This window comes from Ambystoma mexicanum, chromosome 2p (genome assembly GCF_040938575.1).
Source record: "Ambystoma mexicanum isolate Mex_15411 chromosome 2p, UKY_AmexF1_1, whole genome shotgun sequence".
Taxonomy (NCBI): Eukaryota; Metazoa; Chordata; class Amphibia; order Caudata; family Ambystomatidae; genus Ambystoma; species Ambystoma mexicanum.
Genome location: NC_090923.1, coordinates 898,353,753 through 898,371,827, shown reverse-complemented (window position 1 = coordinate 898,371,827; position 18,075 = coordinate 898,353,753). Strand labels below are relative to the sequence as shown.

General features: G+C 47.5%; 1 protein-coding gene across 3 annotated transcripts in view; it reads left to right on the top strand.

Annotated features, from left to right (window-relative positions):
- The window catches only part of LOC138566881 (peptidoglycan recognition protein 1-like), a 67,414-nt gene that overhangs the window by 14,436 nt on the left and 34,903 nt on the right, over positions 1–18,075 (top strand). For 2 of the 3 annotated variants that reach the window (XM_069644600.1, XM_069644602.1), the window contains exon 2: positions 15,799–16,000. The exons of the other annotated variant lie outside the window; for it this stretch is intronic. In XM_069644600.1, the coding sequence (XP_069500701.1) occupies positions 15,799–16,000 (202 nt within the window). The remainder of the gene's footprint in view (positions 1–15,798; positions 16,001–18,075) is intronic. 3 annotated transcript variants of the gene reach the window in all.

The following is an 18,075-nucleotide window of genomic DNA, read 5'->3' as shown; positions in this document are numbered from 1 at the left end:
TATGGACAGCCCGCTATGAGAGAAAACAGACTAACACCTGAGCAGTATACCTGATGTTTCCCAATAAAATGGTCAGGCGAGGTCAGGCAATTACTCACCATCACACACACCTGACTTCCATTAAGCTTCCTCACACAAATAAAAGGCGGAGCATGAGAGCACACTCTGAGCACACCAGGAACCGCAGTTTTGAGACGCCAGCTGAATGAGAGAAGAAAGACAGTAAAACGGAAGGGGATCACAAGGAGTGAAATTCCCTTGACCTTTTCAACAAGGAATCATTACTTTCCAGAACCCTCGAGGCTAGAAAGCATAAGACCAGTAAACAAGGCTGCAGAATCCTGCATTGTGTGTCGGAGAAACCCAGCCCTCCTGTGTCAGTAATCAAAGCCAGGAGAAGCAGCAGCCTACATGGTACTGTCATTGGATCCATGAACAAAGCAGTGTGAGTGAAATGAACACAGCAGGTGAGTTGGGGAGACCAATTCAAGACCAGTCTGTGTTGCAGCCAAGGTTGCAAGCAGCAACATTGTATGGCAACGCCTTATCACACGTGTTTTAACATTGTTAAAACACGTGTGATAAGAGACTCAAGTAAAGTTTAACTGCTGATGAGTGATTGAACTTTAAAAGCAAGATTCAATACCTTTGACAGAGTGGCCCGGCACTGCGTGGGTTCGCAATCGAAGGTCTCTGAAAGGTATCCAACTGAGAAGTGGCAAAAGTGAAAGTGAGAAAAAGGTTATATCAAGAAGAGAACGAGTAATTGTGAATCAAAGTGGTCCTGCGATGGGTTGAACAAAATCCCACACACAGTCGAAAGACTTCAATTTTGATGAAGTAGAGAATGTTTGGAAAAGTAGATACATTTGGTCCAAGCCCGGTGGAGGGAGACCAATTGAAGATTTTGTGTTAAAGTGGGTCTGAGCCTGGAGGAGGGGGACCCGGAGTAAACAGAAAATCACCCGAGAAGTTGTGAAATTCTAAGAAGAATGGAACTTTAACGTTTGTTTTGTTGCCTCAGGCTTTCTGAAATAGGAGACTTTGAATGACAAAGAGAATTTGACAAAGAATGCCCTGATTTTAAGGTTTTGAACTACATCCTCATGCTAGAGAAGCCAGAGAGTGTGCTAAGCTCAAGTGTGCTGCCTTGTCCCATGCTGAAAAAATGGGGAAGGGAAGCCAACGGTTTGAATATCCTGACAGACCATTTCTTGAACTCTTTTCTTTTGCATTATATTGTTTACCACACTATGTGTATTTAGAGGCTAGGATTGGCAATAGGTTTATTTGTATGGGCCCTTTTATTTTTTACAGAATCGACTAGGGCCGCGTTATTATTATTTGATGGTCGTAGCTTGCTCCCATCTTTAGATTTAGGAGAAGATAGGCGTTTTTCAAACCCAATTGAAGTTCAATAAACACCCTTGAACTGTGATCACTTGTATCTGTCTTACTGTTGTATACCATGCCTTCCTTACATATGATGTCAGGAATGGGATGTGACGCAATTGAGACAAATTGGGGAACCCTAAAATTCCAGAAGCTTAGTCATAGAGCCTCAGATCATTCTATTGCCATGAAATAATAGTGTTTTATATCTGTAGCAGCGGAGAATCTACTATCGCTCCAGGGAAAAGAGAAATGATTGCCACAGTCCTATACCCCCTCCTGGGTGTTATATAAGATTGGCGCCAAAGTCTGGCCTTGCCTGGAAGTTCAGTCTGGATGTCCTAGCTGGCACCATAGATCCCGACTTCCGGGGAGACATAAAGGTTCTCCTGCAGAACCATGGCGAAACTACATTTGAAGTACATTGTGGGGACAAACTTACACATGGAATTCTTGAAAGGGCACTATTATGCCATTTTATAGAGAGTTAACCAGAAGAAACTGAGAGAAGTACCTTAGGATTTGGGGAAACTGATGAACCATCTACCACTGAGGCAAAGAGGGAAGAAGAACCTACCATCCTTCCCAATATTACCTTCGCCCAGCGAAATGATCCAGCACTCGCAGAGGCTTTCTTGCAGGTGACTCCTGAAGGGGAAGGATTGGAGAAGGGAAGTTCCTTTTTCTTTCTAAGGCAAGAATTACTGTATAGAATGGAAACCTCCAGAGAAGGCCTAAGTAAAACTAGGTAATCTCCAAAATCCATCGGAAGATCGCACTAGAAATTGCACATTCTCATTTGACAGGGGAACACTTAGGACAATCTAAGAGCCAGGCATACATCAGAGGAAAGTTTTACTGGCCAGGTATCCATGCTGATATAAAGAACTTCATTCAGACATGTGAAATATGTCAGAAAACCAGTGCACATATTCCCTTGCCTGCCCCTCTGAACCCTTTACCAATAATAGAAGTCCCTTTGTCCCGAGCTGGGATGGATATCATTGGACCGTTGGAAACCTCTAGACTGGGTAACAAATACGTCCTTGTAATCGTTGATTGTGCTACTCGATACCCATAGGCATTCCCCGTGCGGAACAACATAATCCAACAGATTTTAAAACATCATTTGCCATATTTTTCCATGGTTGGTTTCCCCAAGGTAATTCTAATGGATCAGGGATCCAATTTTATGAGAAAACTCATGGGTGAAGTTGAGGAATTGCTCCATATTTCCACGTTAAGAACCTCAGTTTACTAACCACGAAATGGATGGGTTGGTAGAAAGATTTAACAAAACACTTAAGACGATCCTTAGAAAGTTGGTAGACAAGGATGGCAAAGACTGGGATCGCATGATTCCCTGGGCCCTATTTGGAGTAAGAAAGACCACTCAGGCGTCCACCTTAGTCTCTCCTTTCGAACGACTTTATGGTAGAGTACCAGGATATGTCCTAGACATGCTCCTGGAGAACTGTGAAGAAAGAGAAGAGGCACCAATTTCACTCTCACAAACAGCTACCCGATTGCGAGAGCAAATGAAACTTGTTTGAAATCTAGTCTATACTCACAAGGAAAAAGCACAAGCACAAACAAGTCCACCTACGACAGGGGGGCGTGGCTAGGAAGCCATGTGAAAGGACGTGTCTGCACGGGGGCTCCCGCAGATCCGTACATTATCCGACTGAAAACCGTGCAAGGACCGATGTAATTTGGCTGAGACTGATATGGCTGCGTACATGAATCTCGGGTGCACGTGTGGACACATTTCGATACGGGCCTGCACCGTGAAAGCGCAACAAGAAGCTAAGAGAAGACTTGGAGGCGAGAGTGCGATGAACGAGAAAATGGCCGCCGCTTAACGAAGAAACAAAGGAGTGATTGATCTGGGCGCCTGACGATCGCACTGGAGCGTCGTGGTAGTGAAGGAGCATGACTCGGGTGCATCGTGGTCATTAAGGGCACCCGGGCCCGCGAGGCCGACGGCGTGGACCTGGGAAGGGAGCAGGGCCTGGCCGAAGGTACTTTGTAACCGGACGTGCGGATAGCAGGGGAGCGTGCAGTGTGACCTGAAACTGTGCCCCTGACTCTTCATGGCCTAAAGTGCGCTTCAAAGGGTGAGACGCGACCTGGCCTAGCTAGTAGACAAGATGGCCGGGGGAGCCGGAGGACAAAGGAACTTTGTGTCGGAGATGTGGCGATAGCGAGGGGACACCCGAAGAGCGCACTGTGACACCCTGCCCCAGATCCGAGCGGGGATAGAAGGACGGGAGACATGTCTAATAAGCTCCTGAGAGAGAAGAACAAACAGCCCACGCTCGACGAATACGCTAAGACGCCTCCCGGCCCAGACAGAGCCAGAAGCAAAGATAAAACTCAGGCCAAGGAAATGGCCGCCGGGGGTGCGAACCAGGAGGTCCTCGCTGTGATCGCGGACCTGAAAGCGACCTGGGAGACTAAGCTCCAGCTCGCTGTGGCTGAACTGAAGACCGCAATGGAATTCCAGGTTGGGGCGGTGCAGGAGGACGTGAACCTCCTAAGGCAGGACGTGCGTGCTCTGGCAGAGCGCACGGAGACTTTGGAAAAAGAAATGGGTCCTACCGCGGCGGACTGCGCTGTGCATAAGCATGAACTCCATGCCCTGGTGCAACGTGTGGGCAATTTAGAGAGTAGGGCGGAGGAGGCAGAAGGACGCGCCCGGAGGAACAACATCCGTATCGTGGGCCTGCCGGAGGGAACTGAGGGCCATAATCCCACGGAATTTATCGAGAACATGCTACTGCAGGAGATCACAGGAGGCACCCTGTCGCAGGGTTTTGCGGTGGAGAGAGCGCACAGGGCCTTAACTAGGAAGCCACCGCCGGGAAACCCGCCCAGGCCGGTGATCGCCAAGATCCTTAATTATCAGGACCGGGAAAGGATCCTTGAACACTTCCGCAAGGGAGGCACAATACAACGAGGAGCGGCGAACATAACTGCCTATCCCGATTATACCCTGCAGGTACAGCGCAGTCGTATGAACTTTGGATCGGTAAAGAGGAGATTGCGGGAAGCGGGGTTTAAATACATGTTGCTCTATCCGGCCAAACTGAAGGTTTTCTTTCAGAGCAAGCTGTTGTTCTTTGACACTCCGGAGGATGCCATGGAGTGGCTGGATGCGCAAAACTGCCCCCAGGAGCCAGATGTTCAGACGGCTGGCGAAAAAAAGACGAGATAAGTAACGCTGTGGGCCCGGTCGGGTTACGAACATTGGGACTTGAATATAGTCATTGAACTCGCTGGAGAACATGTGCGCGTCAGTGGTTATGAAACATGGTCCGTGAGCACGGACATGGTTGCGAGGGAGAGGAGCCTCCAGAGGCCGCTCTTTACACCCCTTTTTTGTGTTTAGTTTAGTCACTGTTAGTGGGGTGACACCCTGTCGGGTTCTCTATTTGGGTTTCCCAGAGAGGACCGAACACAGGGATGCCTGAGATCCAGGGATGGAGCTGGGCAGTTGTTTGGGTTAGGGGTTTGGGGTGTTTTAGTTTTTGCATGAGCCTGGGAGTGAAATCGGGATTGGGTGTCCGCAAAGTGGGGAGGGATTGCCTCGGATGGGGGGAGGAAACTACTGATAGGCCATGGGAGACCTCAGGATATTAACGTGGAACGTTAGAGGGCTTAACAGTTATCTGAAGCGAAATAAAGTCATGTTGTATCTTAAGAGGCAAAAGATAGACGTAGCCCTGTTACAGGAGACGCATCTAAAGCGAGAGAAACTGGAGCTGGTAGGGAGGAAGTGGAAGGGGACAGTGGTAGGATCAACGTACTCCGCCTATGCCAGAGGAGTGCTGGTGTGGGTGGCGCCACATGTCCCATTTAAGCTAATTGAGGAGGTTGTGGAGGCGGATGGGAGGTTGGTTATGGTGAGGGGGTTGGTAGAGAACAAAGTAGTGTGCATTGTAAACACATATGCGCCTAACCAGGACATGGCGACATACTTTAGGACGCTGTGCACTAAGCTCAGTGTCGGGATGGGGGGTACGGTGATATGGGGTGGCGATTTCAATTGTGTATTGAATCCCAGGGAGGATAGGTCGGATGACAAGATGGCTAAGCCCAGTCCGGCGGCCAAAGTATTGCAGACGCTGCTGGCGGATTTTGGCCTGGTAGATGTGTGGAGAGCGAAACACCCGGGCAGGAGGCAATACTCGCATTATTCTGCCCCGCATCTACTGCACACGAGGCTTGATTACTTTTTCGCCACGCCGGACATAGTTGCGGAGTGCGACCATATAGACTATAGAGCGAGAGTCCTTTCTGACCACTCGCCCCTGGTCATGCGATGGCAGCTGTATTCCCCACGAGCGCGTATACCAACATGGCGCCTCAGGGCGGAGGCGCTCAAGGACCCTGCCTTCAGAGAGGATATGAGGGAGGAGATAACTGCTTATTTTGAGGTGAACACAGGTAGCGTTAAGTCGGCTGGCACCTTATGGGAGTCCTTTAAGGTCGTAATGCGGGGGATCGCCATTGCGAAGTCTAAGGGATTGATGGGGGGAGTCCTGGCGTATCTGCATAGAGCTGAGACTGAGCTGGAGGAGGAGCTGGAAGGTGGTGGGATAGATGCGGAGGCGGTCTCCAAATTGCAACAGAAGTGTGCGGAACATTGGGACAGGCACTGTAATCTGAACTATAGAAAGTATATTGAGAGACTGCATGCGGGGGGAGACAAAACGGGCCGACTCCTAGCTTGGCTGTACAAGAGCGAGACCCCACGATCCCCGATCAGATTGGTAATCAATGAAAAGGGTGAGGAGGTGGACACCCAAGAAGGCGTAAACAGGGCATTCGTGGAATACTATAAGGTCTTATACGAAGATTGTGAGGGGGGCAGCCAGGAGGAGATAGACGAAGTGCTGGAAGACGTAGGCTTGCCCAGGGTCAGTGACGAGGAGCGAGAGGAGCTGGATGCTCCGATCACCCTGGAAGAGTTGAAGGAGATTGTGCGGCAGTTACCCACTAGCAAGGCCCCAGGGGCGGATGGGTTCCCCAGTGAATTTTATAAAGTATATGCGGAAGAAGTGCTCCCGCCCATGCTGGAAATGCTCAACGAAGCGTACGAGGTGGGACGGCTGCCGGAGTCACTCAGGGAGGCGATTATAATACCGCTCCCCAAGCCAAATAAACCGGGACACGGTTGTGGCTCCTACAGGCCCTTGTCGATGCTGAACCAGGACAGCAAGATCCTGACAGCTGTCCTTGGCTGCTAGGATGCGGAGAGTGATCAGCAAGTTGATCCACCCTGACCAGACGGGCTATGTCCCAAACAGGAACATTACTCACAACCACAGACGCCTCCACAGGGTGGTCGAATGGGGATGTAGTGATGACGGCGAAATGGCGATAGTGGCATTGGACGCGGTTAAAGCGTTCGACTCTGTTCGGTGGCCGTGGCTGCTGGCGGCTCTGAGATGGTATGGGATGGGACCAGGTTACGTTAGGTGGGCTGAGATGCTATACAGTGCGCCACTGGCCAGGGTCCGCACGGGTGCAGTGGTATCAGAGAGATGGCAGTTGGGCAGAGGCACTAGACAGGGGTGTCCCTGGTCCCCAATGTTGTACATCCTGGCCCTAGAACCCTTGGCAATTTACCTCCGGCAGCAATATGACCCGGTCGGCATCGATGTAGGAGGAGAGTGCCACCTTATATCCCTGTATGCAGATGATATGCTGCTATACCTGAGGTATCCAGAAGAAAATTTACAGTATGTCTTAGAGGTGATGGGGAGGTATGCCTGGTTGTCCGGTATAGCAGTAAACCCCCAGAAATCCACTCTATTTCTGCTGGGGGGCTATGTGGGGACTCCGGTGGAGAGGTTGCCAGTGTTGCAGATCCCGTGGGCGACGAGCTCCTTCCGATACTTGGGAATAGACGTGTATCACACGACTGAGGAAGAACACAAGCACAACACTGAACTTGCTGTGGGGAAGATCGAGAAATGCATGCGGTTCTGGGAAAGATTGCCATTAGCGATGATGGGCCGGGGAGCTATGCTTAAAATGGTGGTACTACCCAGGCTTTTGCATTATTTTAACAACATCCCTTACATGATCCCTAAGAAATTTTTTGTGAGGCTACATAGTGTTTGCAGGGAATTCCTGTGGCACGGCACGCGTAACAGAGTCGCACTGTGGAAGCTGCAGAACTTCTACGAGAAGGGTGGAGTTAAATTGCCGAACTTTGAGGCCTATTATGTGGCAGCGCAGCTGCAATATGTGTCCAGGTGGCTCTCTGACGACAAGACCCCTGAACACAGGCTGTTTGGGAGGGATTGTTCCCCTTTTTATCTGCGAGAGGTGATCTGGGTGACTAATGCATGCATGAGGGAACGGCCTAGAATGCTAGCTTTGGGACGGAACATGTGGAGACGGGCCTGCCGGATGATGGGTAACCCTTTGCCGTGTGTGCCGCAGTTACCATTGGTCGCACTGGCGAAGGGAGACGGGCAGCTCAGAGCAATCATCCGGACATACTGGGAGTGAGTGGGGTTGGTCACCATGGGAGATATTTGGCAGGATGGGACCATCATGGAGTTCGAAGAACTAGAGGCAGTGTCGGGATTGCACAGGGGTCAATATGTAACATATCACAGGATAGTGCAGGAGATCCGGAGTAGGTGGCCTGAAACTACCTTGGCCGATGAACAGGACGCCACAGTGGAGATACTATACGACACATCCGAGGGCGGGCATGAGATCTCTAGGTTGTATGAGATGCTGATGACAAAGGTTGGGAGTGATTTAGTGCACTTGAGACTGGAATGGGAAACGGAGATGGGGGCCCCGATGGCAGATGGGTTGTGAGAGCGTGCCTTGGGGTATCATAAAAAAGTATCGAGGAATGCCAGGTTTAAGCAAATACAGCTTTATATAACGCATAGGGCATACATGACCCCCTTGAGAATATCCAAATTTCGGGACGTCGGACGCCAGGCGTGCCCCAAGTGTGACGAGGAGAATGCAGACATGATACACATGTTCTGGGCGTGCCCAGTAATTGCAAGCTACTGGGGTGAAGTGGCGCAGAAGCTGGCAGGGAAGGGTATCACGCTCAAAGTGGATTCAGCCTGGGCCTGCTTGCTGGGGGGATATCCCAGAGCGCGTAAACTCAGACATGTTGAGAAATTGAAAGATTTGGCTTATGTGCTTGCTAAACGTAGGATTGCCATGGAATGGAAGGAGTGTCATAAGCCACGAGTGGAGGTCTGGTGGAGGGATCTCCAAAAATGGGCGGAGGCCGAGACGGCGGTGTGGCGGGATACCAGTATTGCAGGGGAGGAGGAGGAAATGTGCTCCCTCGCGGCGTGGAAATTGATGATAGCCGAACTGTTTGGAACGGGGTCGGCTCCAATTGAATCTGAGAGCGATGACGCCCCTCCGTTCACAGCGGATACCGATGGCGGACACCATACAGGCTCATAGGGGGGAGGGATGGGGATTGCAGTGCTTTTGTTGTTAAATGTGTTTATTTATGTTCTGTTGTATTGTTGTTTGGTTTATATATAAAAATAAAAATATATTTAAAAAAAGTCCACCTACGACAAGAAGGTAAACTTGGGATCATTTTCAGTAGGACAAAAGGTAATAGTCCCCTTAGCTACCTCTGAAAATAAACGTATATCAAAGTGGCATGGGCTATATGAAGTACTAGAGTAAACAGGGATCTGTAGCTATAGAATAGCCCAAACTGGCAGGAAATATAAGACTCACCTCTACCACATAAATCTCTTAAAATAGTGAAAATAATGTTTTTCCGCACCCACTGCCTCAATACTGTCTTGTTTGGTACCAGAGGAAAAAGATCATTTTGAATTCATTCCCAAAGAGCTATCGAGTCAACAACAAGAAGACTTAAAAGACATTTCCCGATGTATTCTGCGAGAAACCAGGGAGAGTGCATGGCACTTATCATTATATCAGTACCCCAAAGGGAAAAGTGGTCCATTTCAAACCAAACACATGTGTATGAGTGTGATATAAATAAAATATCATTTCATTTCATATAGACTCCCGGAAGCCCGTAGACAGATAGTGGTTGAGGAAGTGACCAAAATGCTAACGGAAAATATTATCGAACCCTCTTCAAGGCCATGGTCCTCCCCTATTGTGTTGGTCACAAAACCTGATCATTCCTGGAGGTTTTGCGTAGACTTTGAACAGGTATATGCCATCTCCGACTTCAATGCCTATCCTATGCCGCGCATCGATGGATTGAATGATAAACTCTCCCTGGTTTCTCGCAGAATACTTCGGCGAATGTCTTTTAAGTCTTCTTGTTGTTGATAAACTCGGAAATGCAACCTTCCTATCAATCCTAGCCATAACCAAGGGGTGCTGTCAGGTCCAAGTACATGGACCTGATAAGGAAAAGACACATTTCTCGACACCCCTGGGACTATTCCAGTTCAAAGTCTTCCCTTTTGGCACACACGGGCCCCTGCCACTTTCCAACAGCTTATGGACAGGATATTGCAGCCCTACTTCGATTTCTGTGGGGCTTACATTAGTTAATTTATAGTAAAACTTGGGAAGACCACCTTTTCCATCTCTTTACTATTATGAGAGCCCTCAGCGAAGCCGACTTAGCTGCCACTCCATCCAAATTTAAGCTGGCTCAATCAGCCGTGAAATAACCCAGCTTCTGTGTAGGCAATGGCAGTGTCCAGCCTCAACGGGAAAAAGTTAAAGCCATCCTAGATTCCCCCATGCCTAAGATCAAGAGAGATCTCAGAGCATACTTAGGATTAATCAGTTATAACCTTAGGTTTATCCCTAATTTCATGGACAGAACAGCTAGGTTGATAGACAAATTAGAGAATTTGCCCCCACCCTCTATAACCTCTTCACTAAACCCCTCTTCGACCTACTTGACTCCATGGGTGTTGCATATACCAACTATTCAGACAATACTCAAGTACTTATACCTCTATCTGGACTCTATCACCAAGACGCCACGGCCCTTCACAACATCTGTGGTACTATCCAAGGTGGCAATCAATGGCCTTTGTTTTAATGGGGAGAAGACTGAAATTCTCATCCTTGGGCAGAAAAACACAATAACGAAGCTAAGCCCCCAATACGCCAACTTCAACATAGACAACTCGACCATCTCAGTATCATCCTCCGTCAAGACTCTAGGTGTTCACATTGGCGCAAATCTATCGATGAACAGACAAGTCAGCGCCATAGCCTCTGCATCAGCTCTCAGCACCAAACTCATCAATGCCATTAAACCCTACATATCCGCTCCCAACCGTCTGGCCATAGCTAGAGCAACTATAGGTGCTAAACTCGATTATTGCAACGCTCTCTTAGCTGGCACCTCAGCCAAGAACATTCATAGACTGCAAACCACACAAAACAATGCCCTAAGAGCCGCTATGAGCATCCCAAGAAGAGACCATATATCCCATGCCAGACTTGAAGCACGGTGGCTACAGGTCAAAGACTGCATTACTCTGAAAATCCTTACCATCACACACAGATGCATCAACAACACTGCTCCCACATACTTATCTGAAGCAATATCAAGAACCACTTCCACTCGCCCCACCAGAACTCAGTAGACCAACCAGCTACACATACCACGCATCAAGAGAGCCACAGCTGGAGGTCTATGCTTCTCATATATTGCACCGAAACTTTGGAACTCACTCCCTGCCACCCTTAGAGCTGAAACTTCCATCTCTGTCTTCCGCAACAACCTCAAGACCACTTTCCTCAACTAGCACTGCGACTTCTTCCTCTATTCCTGTCATGTATATTGTAATATAAACACAAATGTAACATAACTATATTGTAACCTTGTATATATATTGTATCCCTGCTCAAACTGCTCACTATGTAACAAATGCATGATTCATGACTCTGTAACTAAGCATTATACTGTAACAAGTGCCACGATGTCCTCGGGCTGTTGTGCGCTATATAAATACGGATAAAACAAACAAACAAACAAAACGAACCCCAGAATATTCATTGGACTGACGAGGACGATGTATGTTACAACAGCTTACCCTGTGCCAGAACCTGATCCTAAAGGTAATAGAGTTTGTGTTATAGACTGAAGTCTCTCTTGCAGAGTTTTGTCACAAGTTTGCAATGGATCAGAACACCCTATCGTATTCACAAGTCGAAAACACTTCCCCACATGAAAAAAATGAATCCATGTTAGAATTAGAGGCCCTTGCCATCCAATGGGCCATCGCCCATCTAAGATACTATCTCCTAGGAAGGAAGTTCACACTCGTCACAGATCATTCTCCATTAGTGTGGATAAGCCAACAAAAGGACTCTACCCCTCGAGTAATGGATGGTTCCCACCCTGCAACCCTACTGTTTCACTGTGGAGCACCAAAAAGGTAAAGACCAGGGGAACACTGATTTCCTTTCATGGTTTTTCTGTGAAACAGGTGTGGCTACATCGCATAGGGGAAGGGCATGTGAGAAACCAGAAGGTGTCTCACCCACTAGTCCCTGGGGATCTATCATCCAGGTGGCCAGAACACAGCCATCGCTTTTGGATCCAGTTCCTGGGGGTGGACCAGTGCGGGAGTGGGAGCGGGACACCGGAAGGTCAGATGCGGTATTCCCTTCACTATAACACCTTTACCCCATCCTACCAGGTAGGATATTTAGGAACTCCAGCCCCCTGCCCCTTTTACAACATTAACACTTTCACACGGACAGCCCGCTATGAGCGAAAACAGACAAACACCCGAGCAGTATACCTGACGTGTCCCAATACTTCTGGTGAGGTCAGGCAATTACAGACCATCACACACACCTGACTTCCATTAATCTTACCCACATGGATAAAATGCGGAGCACGAGAGCACACAAGCAAACAGCAGTTTCGAGACAGCAGCTGAACAAAACAAGAAAGACGGTAAAACAGAAGGGGATCGAAAGGAGGTAAATTCCCTTGACCTTTTTGACAAGGAACTGTTACTTTCCAGAACCCTTGAGAATAGAAAGCGTAAGACCAGGAATCCAGGCTGAAGAATCCTGCATTGTGTGTCAGAGATACCCAAGGCCCTCCTGCATCAATAATCAAGACTGGGAGAAGCAGCAGCCGCTGTGGTACCGGCAGAGGGGGCCCGGGGTGAACAGAAAATCACCTGAGTTGTACATGTGAAATCCTAAGAAGGTTTATTAGTACAGGCCCTTGTATTGTGACAGACTTGACTAGGACAGCGTTATTATTTTTTGATGGCCATAGCTCCCTCCCATCTTTAGATTTAGGATTAGATAGGCATTTTTCAAACCCAATTTAAGTTCAATAAATAGCCTTGAACTGTGATCACTTGTGTTTGTCTTACTGTTTGATACCATGCCTTCCTTACATTACCTTCCAAGGTTTTGGAAGTGCAGGACCTGATGGAGGCATCCTTTGCTGGATTTCAGTAACCAGTGTGTGTGTAGGGTTGATAGAATGTCCAGAGACAGGTCCCTAGGTCTAGGGGTAAACAGAGGCAGTGGATTGGGATCTGGGCTAATGCATCTCCTCTTCTGCACATGGGCCTGAGGTCCTCCTTCAGGCCCTCCCCCTTCGTGATCTGAGCAGCACCCGTTGTGCGGATAATTGTCTTTGCTGGTACTTGAGTAGATCTGCTCTGGTCTATCCTCAGTAGCCTGTCGGTCCACATACCTGGGGGCTCCACACGTGTGACCGTTTGCCTCTCCCTTTCAGGAGGTGGCTGGGATGGAGCAGCCACCTGGTCTTTCCTTGCCCCCGGTTCCTTTGCCACTGTTTCTGCAGCCGCATCTCACCTTGGGGGCAAGGACACCCGTGGAGTGGCCACCACTTCTTTTCTAAACCCGCTCTCTTTCAGAGCCGCAATGGACGCTGTTGACTTAGACGAAGAAGCACCTGTGGCCACCTTCATGCATGGTGCCGTTGTCCTCGTCGGATTATCCGCGGACACACACAGTTTGGCGAGGTTAGTGACTTTCTCTTAGAAGATGCTCCTTTCATTGGCAGGCTCACCGTGGAGGACGACAGTGACAGCAAATGCTTTTTGTCTGAATTGGGACCCGCATCAGCAACTAACCCAGCGGAGCTAACGTCGCAGAGCTTGGCCTTCTCTTAGACCGCTGCAAGCGGGGCATCCTCAAAGGATCTTGACCTCCTCCCAGAGGGAGAACGCTCCTCGGACTGACCAGTCCTGGGTGAGGCTTGACCCTGCCCCGAGGCTGCGTCAGGGGCCTTGCTCAACTTGAGCCACACCAGCAACTGCTGTATTGGTCTTTTTTGGTTTTCTTGGAGAAACCATGGCACACCTTGCATCCCTCTTCATCGTAGTCTGGATGCAGGCATTATAAGTGCTTATGGTGCTGATCCCCACAAAGCCATTTATTAAACCACACTTCATGCAGAGCTTGAAGAGGCTTCGGCCTTACTTCTTCTCTGCAGCCATGCTGCAAAAGGCGCACAGTAGGCCCCAGGCAGAGCCTTCTCGTAACTTTGACTATCCCACGGTAGATGACGATCTTCAATGGTAGCAGAGTCCCGCTGCTGGCCTCTGTCCTTCGTCGAACACAATAAAGTGAAAAATCTGTCAAAATTGTAATTATTTTCGGGGAAAATTCGCAAAAATACAAAATTCGCCCAGAGAGCAAATTGAGGACTATCAACACTGAAGCGTGTGGCAAAAATCTGAAGACGGCCACAAGGGGTGGAACTTAGAGAGAGGACTGCAATAGGAGGGGTGTAGTATGACCCAGAGGACATTGATTGGTTTAGAGGATGTGAATCTATGCCAGACCCCATGCTGGAGAAGAATTGATAGCCTTACCAGAACTTCTGTTAGCCTCCTGACACCAAGTCCAACCTCAAAATTGTTGAAACTTGTCTAAAGTAGAGTGGTCCCCTTACCCCTCAATTAGCGGCCAAAAAGTAAATGCTGTTACTGGCCTCTGATTCAGGTAGGGTGCTAGATAAGCACTGTTCTTAGTGTCCCATATACCTTTATGTACTCTCTGCAGGTATTGGTTACCTTTGGAGATGAGGAAAGGGACCCCTGATGAAGCCTGTACCAGGCACCTGCCATGTCCAATCTGTCTGCCTGAAGCTGCAGCTGCTTCCTTCTGTTAAAGAGCCAGGAGGATAGCTCAGGGGCAACGTGTGTGCCTTGGAAGCAAGACAACGCATAGCAACACAGGTTTGAATCCAGGGATTGGCATTAGAATAGGACAAAGCAGGAACCACATAAGTCAGAAGGTTTTACCTGTCATTGACACAGGACATTACTAGACTAAGGTTTGCTGTATGACAAACAGTATCAAGTGGAGTTAGGAAAATGGAACATTTTGGGGAAGAGAGTTGGTATAGCATCCAATAATGAACAATGAACATATCCAAGGAGGTGAGGGGGTGCCAAGGAGACAGCCTGAGTGCTTGAGACACATTTAAAGTCTGGGGATCACACCAGCATTTTCACTTTGTTTACTGCTTCAGTGAGGCAGAGGTCTTGCGCAAGAACCCTGGGAAGTCTTCTTTGATTACTGGTCTGCGAGACTGGAACATGGGTCAGCTCTACACACTAGCCCAGGACAGAGACTGGGGGACCTTGTCCAATTTATCGCAGGAGGGCGCTTAAGCTTTCTCTTTCTGGGTAACAAGAGAACACGATTGCACATATTCTCTGGTCACAGGTAGGCAATGACAGCGATGATACATATGCCACATGCTTTCACTTGCTGTATTTCTTGCTGTTTTACCGTGAATACTCACTGCGCTGACGCATTGACTGCGTGACGGGATCATTTGCAGTGATATTGGATGATCTCTGACCCATGATTATTATCCTGAAAGAGATTGAGGGGCTCAAATGCCGTGGCACGCCATGAGATAGTGTATGCACTAGCTGTGGAGGTGGATACATCATGTAGTGTTTGTTATTTGCGCAGTCTTAGATGTATCCCCAGGGTGCAGGTCCCCGGTACTGGATTTATCACAAAAGGTAACTGACGTTGATGATTGACTGGTCATGGAAGGTCACTAGTGACAGTATTTAATGGTCACACATCGGCCCTGGCTCTGTTTCCAATTGGTCATGCGAGACCAGTGGCTGCTTCTGACAAGCCATAGGAGATCTCTGGCTTCTGTCTTGATAGGCTACAGGAGGTGAATGGGTGTAGATGACAGAGACCCCTAACTGTGGTCTGTGATGACCTACGGGATATCACAGTGGCCCTGGATGAGTTACCAAAGGCAGAGACTCAATGCTTGTGTTATTGGAAGTGACTTAAGAAGCCTGTGAGTGAATCTTCACTGTTATGTCTCTAGTTGACGATTATGGTTTGAGTTCTCTTTGTTGCTGGAGGTCTCCCTCCCAGCTGACCTCCTTCCTTTTGTTTTAGTTTCACTTGAGATCATTCCTCGTCATGAGTGGGGGGCACGTGCTCCGACATCCCAGACGGCCCTAAACATGCCAGTGACTTACTTGGTCATCCATCATTCTGCAGGGAGCAGATGTTTTACACCACTGGAAAGCGGCAAGGCACTAAGAGGCATCCAGAATTTTCACATGGACACTCGAGGCTGGTGGGACATTGGGTACAGGTGAGTGAAATTCCAGTTATTGTGAGAAAAGGGTAGATATTAAATCAAGATACATGACAAAATTGATACTCGTGACATATATACACAATGGCATCACTGGCACTCCAGACGCATTGGTTGCGCTTCGAAGTTTAAGCTCTCTACAAAGGGAAATAGGTATTTTTTTGTGTTTCCAGTTTATTAAAACTTTACCACAACATTTAATGAACAAATATAAAAAATAAAATCTGCACTTCATGCAATCATTATTACATCAAAATACTCATCCACAATGTTATAAAAACAAATTCCCAGAGTTATAAAGGTTCCGTCTTCTCACGACTTTTTTTAAAGGATCCCAGTTCATTTAATATAATATAAATGTCATACCATGGTTAAAAGGCCAGGTTCTACTGGGATATTGGTAATGTGCGAATGAGACATTGAGGGAGTTTTTGGCACAGTGGGTGAAATTTCGATGCATTAGGTACTAAGGAGTGACATCCATATGTTGGTAGAATATTAGGAAAAGTGTGCTACCATAGCTTATTTATTTCTTCATATATATTTTCCAAAACACTTTACATATAAAAGATGGGTAAAAAATAATTTACAAAAAACATTGATTATGGCAGTTGAGATCAGACATAGAAGCGTGTTGGCATTAGCCAGATGTCCCCTGAGGGTGCTCCGTAACTTAATGCCAGAATTCAAAACACACGAAATTGTGAGGAGGCATTTGGAGGGCGGAAAAAAGCAAAATATGCTTGAAATAAATTGTATTCAATATCAAACAAAGGAAGGGTGTTAATCCATAACCAACATTCGCGTCTCTCCCTACAGACACAGTATGTACCTAGACATCACCATATATACCAAACAATTATTATATCGGGTGAATGTCCTAAGACTGTTTTACATAACATATTTTATTATTCAATGCTCAAAGCCACAAAATCCTGACACAAAAACCTAAAACACATAAAAAGCATATGCACATGTTACAATACAATATACAAAACGCATAAAAAGTTTGTGTTAAAAAACCAGGAAACAATAATTAGAACCAGAGAAGGCACAGAGCCAAATTAATTGTTGTTTCTCAACACTGTACCCATCATAGCCCGACTTATATAAGTTTCTGTCCTGAATGTTATATAATAACTGGACATTCCTCAGGGGCAATCATGTATCTTGTGCGTTGACGTGGCGTTCTTTTTCCACTCAAGATTCTAATTCTTAATTTCAATAATGGTACTCCAAAATCTGAAACACGTATCCCAAGGGTATAATTCTCTTAGGCCGTATAAGGATAGTACTCCTTAGTTCCAAACACAATGAAATAAATTTTATAAATCCAGTAGATATGCAGGAACACGAAGAAAACATTTAAGTAATAATCACACATTCCGTCGTCTGTACCAGGGGGTAAAGTCCCGGCACCCAAGCTAATAGACCTGAACGGAGAAAGGGCCTTTTGTAGGGTCCCCAGGATGTTGCACAGTACAGCCCATGGAACCATTGATAATTGCTATTGCCATCCTGGGGACCAACCCTGTGGGTGCCAAAAGACATTTTTTAAGAATGGAGAACATGGACCGTGGCTACTGCACAACTAGTAGATGACTTGGTGTTTGAAAAAATGGATGACAAGAACCTGGAACATGAAGCACCATGCAGCAGCAGTCTGCATTTGTACAGTGGAAGTATATAGGTGGGGGTTGGTGGAGCAGAGCCAGGGGCAAGGTGAAAGGTGATCAGGAGAGGACGTCTCCTGACAAGATAAGGAGGAGGGTAGGAGATAGGGAGGTCAGGGGAATCAGTGCAAGGACAAATTTCAAAAAGCCAGGGGAGACGGCCACTGGCAGCTTGGAACGTGGACTAAAATCAATAGTTTCTACTTGTGCTCCTAGTAAGCTGAACGACTGCCTGTCATCCCCCAGATTTTAATTAAACATATGGTTAAATGATGATTAGTACTACCATTGTGGGGTAAATTCGGCCCCAAGATACAAATTAACTGCCACTGGCTGAGTTAAGCCCAAATGGTGCAGAAATATGAAAACACATTATTGGCAGAGACAAGGCCAGCATGT